Raw genomic sequence first — 8,227 nt, 5'->3', positions numbered from 1 at the left:
TACACTCGACACTATACACTGACCTTTTTTTTTTGTTTTTTTCGAATTCTATTTTTCAACTTTTCGTTCGACTTTCTAAAACTTCCGATTTTTGCGGTAAATACAATCTCCAAAATATGTTTTCTTTCTCTTCATCAACAAAGATTTTAAGGCACATTTACAACATTATTATTATTATTATTATTATTATTATTATTATTATTATTATTATTATTATTATTATTATTATTATTATTATTATTATTATATGTATTTATCGTGTATATGTTTTTATTTTTAATACAAATTCTACATTTCTTTTTAATTTATCCCGAAGAAACTGATCAACAATGGCACAACCAGTTAATGCTAACCAAACAAGAAAATGGATAAAAAATAAACTCCATGATACAACACACGATTACAAAATTACTACTCACAGAAACTGTTAAAGAATACCAACATGAAACCAAACATCACAACTTTCAATACCATTTACAAAACATAGAAAATTTATTACACTTGGTATCTCTCCTTAGTATGATAGCATAGCAATTCCAACTCACATAGTCACATGGCCTTATTCTTATAACGTGTGAGAATCTGAAAACTATCTACAATCTTCCAAAACAACAAATAATTCAATAAACTCTCTTATAGTCTTATGAAATATGTTGAATAGCCAAAACCATGGATAAAGAAAACTCATAACTTCCCTTAAAAAGGCTCTTCAGCTCCTTCTTCCAAAGAAGAGAAGCTTACGGAATCCTTTCGCTGCTTTTGAAGAGTCCTCCTCATCATTGATCCATTTCTTCCTGTTGTGGTTTGATTCTTGCATTGCTTGGTTACTCGGCGGAGGAGTAGAACTTTGTATCTCAGAGACTTTAGGTGGAGTAACATAGCTTTCATCTATTTTCTGATCAACCTTTGAATTCGAAGCAGTGTATATTAATGGTTTGATAGGTAATGCTGCAGTAGAAGCTGTGATCATGTTATCGCCATGAAGTGAAGGTAACTTGTCTGATACTTCTTCACCTCTAGACTGATTTCCTCCAGACGGATGAACGTGATTTGGTAAAGATGAGTTCGTGCGTAGGTGGAGCGTATTTTCATGCGCGATTTCTCTTTCTGAAATCAAAGATCTTGGATGTTTCTCTGGTGACGCCTTCGATACCTCTCCAATGACTTTCAAATCATGATTGTTGTTGTTTTGTTCAACAGCTTGCGCGGCAACAGGTTTGATGGGCAGCACTGGTGAGGCTTTTACTTCATTCTTAATCTTCGCGTTAGTGTCGGATAGAACTTTCCCTTTGGTTTTACGCGCGTCTTCTTTAGGATTCGAAGATTTGACTTCCTTTGGGAGCTGTTTCTTCTGCTGCAAAGGTACCTTATTTGTCTTCAAGGAAGGTTTCTTGGCTGGAGTTGGTTTTGGTTGACTCGGAGAAACCTTTTGCTGAGTTACTCGGGCAGTAGCGAGGCGATTGATGGTGGAACTTCTAATGACTGGTTTGTTCGATTTCTTAGTCTCTTCGTTAGATGGATGAATCTTAGGATTCCCTTTCTTTGTAGAATTCTTAGTTTCTGTTCCAGACTTCTTCGAGGCACTTCTTTCCGCGATTCTTTTCTGTCGCTGGATCATTAACTCTTCCCTTCTTTTTCTAGTTTCTTCTTCCTATGACAAAAAAAGTTAACAAACAACATTCTCAACTATCTTATGAGTTTGAAACCGAAAGCTATAGATAAAGTTATGACAAGAAAAAGTCGAGAGCAGCCCGTTGTTAGTTGTTAGTTTACCTTCTCGGATTTACTCTTCGTAACCGTAGTTTTGCTTCCCGGCAGTGTTCTACTTCTTGACACGATTTCAGATTTGCTTCTCCCAAGAGATGCATTTGGAGCCTTTGACTTAGCATCTTTACTTGAAATTTTCCCATTTTTCGCTCCACTAGTTTTCTTATCCGCGCCTTCATGATTAGACACACGAATTCCATCAGTTCCAACGTCAGAAGGCTTTTTATTTGCTTCAGCTAATGCAATGTTATTTTCATAGTCCATTTCCATTCTCCAGGGTGTTGCATTCTGCTCCACAGCTGAATCGCGATCAAGAACCATCAAGAGATCGTCCGGCTCGCGAGAAATTAAGGTTTCAGTCTTCTTGTGCGAACCTTCTTGTGGTCCGTTTGTGAATTCAGTAGTGCCGATAATGTCTGAAACTGAACTTATGTTAGCAGATGATTGAGAATTAAATTTATTTTGCGACGATCGAGCTTCAATCATGAAAGAGTCGTCAGCCAAAATGTCTTTCTTGTTTTTCTCTACAGGTAAACCATCTACAGCTGAAGAAGACGAATAATATCTACTAGATTCTTCATTTCTCCGAGAAAACATCAAATCCTCGTCAGTATTATTCTTTTTCTGCATAAATGTAGGTTCAGCCTTCCCTTCCTTGAAGTATTCAGCGCGATTTCGACCCTCATTGTTCAACTCCCTCTGTGTCACAACAAATGAATCATCTGAAACTACTCGAGTTTTAGCGAAGCCTGCTTCACCGATAAATTCCTTTGACCTTCCATCCTCAAATTTTGTGTTCATCATATACTCTTCCTCAAAATTCATCGGCTGTTTTTCTGTATCACGCTTAGAATCATCATCGTCTATCAAAAGAAGATTCTGGAAAGCATCCCAATTGTTACCGTCTTTTATGCCATTGGAATCAGAAACAGTTGAATCATTTACGCTGCCAAGGTGCTTCGCGTTATGTTGTTTCTTATGGTGACGCGAGTTTGATTTGTTTCTTTTCTCAAAAGACGCAACAGCTTCCTCTACCTTGTGTTTCAAGGAATCTCCATTGATAAATTCTTCCTCATTCGATAAACTCCCGTCTGTGGTACTACCCTTTTCACCATCTCCTTTAGAGGTTATATAGTTTATATTGCGTATAACTACTTTCCTCGAGGACTTCTTTCCATGCTTCTTTTTGTGTGTATGCTCCGTTGACAAGTTCTTTTTGCTTTGCTTTGAATCAACATCCGAATCACTCTCGTAGCTAGACTCAGACGATGTAGTTGATTCGTCTTCTTCAGAGCGCTCCACTGCATGAGATTGTTTGCTTTTCTTCTTCTTCTTTTTCTTATACGATGTTTTATCGTTGTGAGAGCGATCCTCGTTTGGAGGCCATTGCATATTCCCTGGAAAATATGAAGAGGGAGGAACCTGCATACCAGGATACACATATCCTCCTTGGTATGGAGGCATTTGTTGGAATGGATGACCTTGAAAATTGTGAATGTACTGCGGATGATGGTTCGGCCACGACTTTGGCATTTGAGCCCTTCCATCGGTTGACGGAGTTTGACCTGATGCTGGCAACGTATCATCTGCAAAAATAAATTTTATTCTAAGATAATATATAGCATTGACATTTCTGAAAAAAGATGTATCAGTGTTATTGTTTGAAAGTGACACTGAGACTTGTGATTACGTTTTATTTATTTATTTTTCAAACCAGAGCCTTAACTTATATGTAAGTACGAATTTGATAAGCGTTTAATTAAGTTGTTTGTCCAACCAGAGCCTTAGTCGTAAAGGAGGACTACCTTGGCCAATGTCCAAACTGGCATGGCTTGGGGTTGACTCATCTTCACCCGCAAGTACGATTCCAGAAGTTCGTAAGTAAGGCAACACAGGTTGCGAAGACACCTGCATGGCTGCGATCTCATCCATCCAAAGCTTGTCTTCATTCTTTTGTTTGCATAGCTCTAAGAAATTCAAGCATGCTTCCCTGCACGAAATACGAAATCATATTAAACAACAAAACAAACTGTTTTAATGGATGAATGTTGCTATTCTCCAATACGCTCGCCGACCTTAAACGCGAAGCTCCAAAAGCATCGGCGAAACAAATAAGATCATCCATTGATTCTGGATAATATCCCGCAACTAAAGCACGTGCATAGGCCATTGCTTGCTCTTTACAAAGCATAGCTTTACGATTGTCTAGAACACGTTGAAGGCGAACCCTACAATAAATCATCAACGAAACATTATCCTACTATATTGTAGATACTTCCTGAAGAGTACAAAGATGAATTATACACGCATACAAGGAAATCGTCAAATATATACCTCGAATTCTCTTCATGTCCATCTTGATTGGAGGAATTAGTCGACCTTTTGACACGTCCTTCTGCATATGACAGATTTCCTGTCATTCACAGAAAATATTTTGACAAAAGAAAGATTAAGGCACCAATGTCATTATGATTTCTCATCCATACCTTCTACCTCACTTGATTGAACTGAACCTTCAATCTGCACAATCTCTTTTTCTATGGTCACAAACCTCTCTAGAACTTCTGGAGTGCTTACAAATCTAACAAACCTATATCAAATGAACCAAAATAAATACACATTATTGATCCATTTTATATAATATCCCACACCACATTTGACTCATCTCGTGCTAAGACGAGCCAATGTTGGAGGAAAAAACTCCAGAGACGGGAAACTCGCAGCCAACTGGGAAGGATCGTACAAGATCAAGACCAACATGGGAACTTAGGCCTATACTCTAGAAACTCAGACTGGTGAGACCATTCCGTAATTTGGTTCTCTGGAGTGATTGTGATTTGTCGACAGTGTAAAACTTTTTACATTAACAATGTATAAAAACTAATCTTGACTTTCAACAAAACTAATCAAAAACCAATAATTGTTACAGAAACCGAAAAAACCTTTGCAGGGTGGCTTTGGTGAACCATGGAGCAAAAGTACCAACTGGATGCAGTGTGATGGAATAACCACCTTTTGAAATCTGATCTTTAGCACATTTAAGATGAGAAAGAAAAGGTTCCAACAGCCCAGAAGCCAATATTTCACTCACACCACCAGCAACAATCACCAAGTCACATCTTCAACATACAAACACAAAAAGTCAAAACCACAAAACAAAAAAACAAATCTTTTTCTTTTTCCTACAACTGATCTAAAGTTGAGGAAAACAACCTTGTTCTTGTTGGTGTGAGTTGAAAAAGAGCATGATCAAGACAAGAGCTTGGATCCATAGCTAGATTCACAATGTTGTTGAAATGAAATCTCAAGCTCAAAACCTTAAACTAATAAGACCAAACCCTGGATCCTTAAAAGTCCATGTTCATCTCATCCCTATGAATTATGAACCTTCACATGGTGATGGATTGGAACACATAAAGATGTTACTTTGTTGAGTTTTGAAAGTGGGACCAATCCAACAGAACATGTTAATTGTTTCATTGTGTTTCTTTTCTTTTCTTTTATTGTTATTGTTATTAATATTATTATATATCTGTCATAGACACATACATATACACACATGTTTTTTGGTACTCTAATTGAATCTGATCCAAATGTAAGAGTGTGGTTGAGAGGTCCATTCTTGTTAACTTGTGATCCAAGAGAGATGTTTCACTTTCTATATTGGATTAAGGTGTCGGTGTCATTCACAGGTAAAGAGTGAGTGAGAGAGTAAATGAGCAGCAAAGAATAATCACACACACACTTGTTGCTTTCAATGTTACACTTGTCAGTACCAACCACACTAGATAAATATATACAAATAAATAAATACCCTCTTTGTCAAGTTTCTTCAATGAGTTTTGTTAGATCTATTTTTCATATGTATTTATGGTTTTGGTTTACATGTTTCTATATTTATGAGTTTGATTGTTAATGGGTGTTGATCAATTGGTAAGAAATTCATATCTATGTGCTAGCATAGAAATTTCATGGAGGGGTAATTTGTAAATAGTTATGGCATATTTAAAGTTTTTTATGGTAATTTTTGAGGATGAGGATATTTTCTAGTGAGAGAAACTTAATAGAGATGGATTTTTAGACATTTTTAATCGGAAAGATCTTTGGAAGTATTTAAGAATTTAGAAATATTTTTAAATATTTTAAAATTGTGTAATTTATGTATTGAGAGGAGGAGAGATTGGACGACGAATTTGGTAGAAATTAAGAGATATTTTTATGAGTATAGAAATTTATTTTCTTGTAATTTATTTGTAATTACATGTTAAAAACTCTTGATTGATAATATGTATTAGAAAGTTGATCTTTCTTCATAGTAGAAGTAAACAATTTAATGTGTGTTGATTTTTATATTTAATTTTGTTTTTGTTAATATTGGTTTTATTTTCACATTATATATAAATATTGCTTGACACTATTTAGTGTGGTAGCTCATGTTCTTTCTCTCCTACATTAAATCTTTTTAGTGTGTTTATATGCAATTGTTCACAACAAGCGGTGTCCACCGTAAAATATGAATTAGATATCAATAAATTTTAAGGAGATAATGAATTTGGATCGTGGAGAGTAAAGATGATGCAAGCATTTTAAAGATTTTTTAAGAATTTCAAATATGTTATTCTTTATGATAAGAAATGTGCTATCAAACAGAATCCAATCAATTATAAAAACCAAAGAGTTAATCAAGATAAAAAAAAAGTGAAATTGAAGATAGTGAAGAAAACTTGAATGGTTAAAGAGAGAGGTGTGAGAGTAAGGGAACCTAAAATAAAAAGAAATTTAGAGTTAAGTCCAAATCTTAAGAATTGGACCGATCGAACTATAAGTGTTTAATTCATTATAAAAATGGTCACTTTAAAAATGATTGTCATAATTAATTGTTAGTTGGTCAAGTAGTGATTGACGCATGATTTAATAGGGAAGACCATAATTTAATAGAGAAGACCATAATTTGATTCTCTAAAATTGCGATCGGAAATATGATGAAATCATTTGATATTTGAATTGATCTCAGAATCTAAATTAATCAGTCGAGTAGAACAGATACTATGGTGGAGGGAAAAAAATGATTGTCATGAGAAGAGGCCTAAATTGTATATCACTAAAAGATAAAGCACTTCATATAAATTATAGTATGCAATAAACTATAGTGTATAACAACATAACCTTAAAATGTAAACAGGATAAAAAGTGAATATTAATGTTTAGGCCATAAACAGTTGCTTGTTCCTAACTGTAGTTCGCAATGATTGGAGTCAATCAATTAGAACAAGCTAGGTGTCTATAAGATTGCGCTTTTGGTACAAACAAATGTAAATCTCCACAAAAAGGAAAACCGACAAATAGTAGTAAGATAACCATAGCTCACCGATTATGATGACAAAACAAGTTATGAGAAAGTTTGTTTCATGTACTTTTTAAAAATAACTTTCCAGATGAGGATATATAAATAGAATTGTATTTGTATTAATTTCAAGTAATAACTTTTTTAAAGTAAATAATAATAATAATAATAATAATAATAATAATAATAATAATAAGAATAAATCGAGATTATAAGATCAACAATATAACAATCCGCATAAAATGTATAAAAAGGGAGGAAATAACCGTCCATCAATCGTCCACCAAAGAAGGAGACAAAGCAAAAAAAAATTATAACATTTAAGGGTAATATAACGAGAAATTAACATACAATAACCATTGGAGATAATTCGGAGTGAGAGAGTATTTTACAGTTGGGAGACACCATTGAGAGAGACACACTTATAAATGTTCGGTCACTACATTTATATTCAATGTGGTACTATTTCCTCACTACTCACACTTGCTATATATTCTCAACAATAACTAATAAATACGCGGTAGAAATAAAATTTCACAAACTTGTAAAAATCCATGAGAATTAACAAGTGTATCGCTAGGGATGACAATGGGTAGAATTTGAGTATGATATTATAGTACTCGTCCTCATACTCGTAGTTTAAGAAAATTCTAGTACTCAAGCCCATAGTTGCATGAGCACCAACCTTTTTAACCATACTCGTATCCTATGGATACCTAAGTATTCTTACCCGCAGTTTCAGTAAAAATAAATCTATCAACTGAAAAATATCATATCATTTTAAATATTAAAAACATTAACAAAAATTTGAAGATTTTATTGTTAAATTATGAAATAAACGAATACTTATATTAAAATTTGTAGTCGTTTAATTGTGATGGATTTTGTTAAAGAGATATACGTACAATTTGTTTATAATATAAAATAAATTAAAATATATAAACATACATCGTGAGGATAGGGAGTTACTAACAAATTCATGCTTGCATCTATATTTGGTTATTTTAACGAGTAATTACTTGTGCCTATTTTACATATTTTTACCCTACATGTTGTGAGTATTTTTTTTTGCGAGTAGCCATTGGGTATGGGTATAATTTTCATTCCTATATATGG

General features: G+C 34.1%; 1 protein-coding gene across 2 annotated transcripts; it reads right to left on the bottom strand.

The window, feature by feature from the left end:
* Positions 1 to 375: 375 nt before the first annotated feature.
* Positions 376 to 5,313, bottom strand: LOC131640137 (COP1-interacting protein 7-like). Of its 2 annotated transcripts, none has more exons than XM_058910545.1 (8): positions 4,981 to 5,313; positions 4,710 to 4,886; positions 4,254 to 4,357; positions 4,102 to 4,180; positions 3,843 to 3,995; positions 3,573 to 3,757; positions 1,774 to 3,353; positions 376 to 1,651 (listed from the first exon to the last, which is right to left on the bottom strand). In XM_058910545.1, exons 1-8 carry the CDS (start codon positions 5,037 to 5,039, stop codon positions 710 to 712), a joined length of 3,279 nt encoding a protein of 1,092 aa, XP_058766528.1. In that variant the 5' UTR covers positions 5,040 to 5,313; the 3' UTR covers positions 376 to 709. The 2 variants fall into 2 exon arrangements, with proteins under 2 accessions (XP_058766528.1, XP_058766529.1); XM_058910546.1 differs by having other exon boundaries at positions 4,102 to 4,162.
* Between the last annotated feature and the right edge of the window lie 2,914 nt (positions 5,314 to 8,227).

Source organism: Vicia villosa, unplaced genomic scaffold (assembly GCF_029867415.1).
Source record: "Vicia villosa cultivar HV-30 ecotype Madison, WI unplaced genomic scaffold, Vvil1.0 ctg.002954F_1_1, whole genome shotgun sequence".
Classification (NCBI taxonomy): domain Eukaryota; kingdom Viridiplantae; phylum Streptophyta; class Magnoliopsida; order Fabales; family Fabaceae; genus Vicia; species Vicia villosa.
Note: the sequence above shows the minus strand (reverse complement) of the source record. Positions and strands in the feature narration are given on the sequence as shown.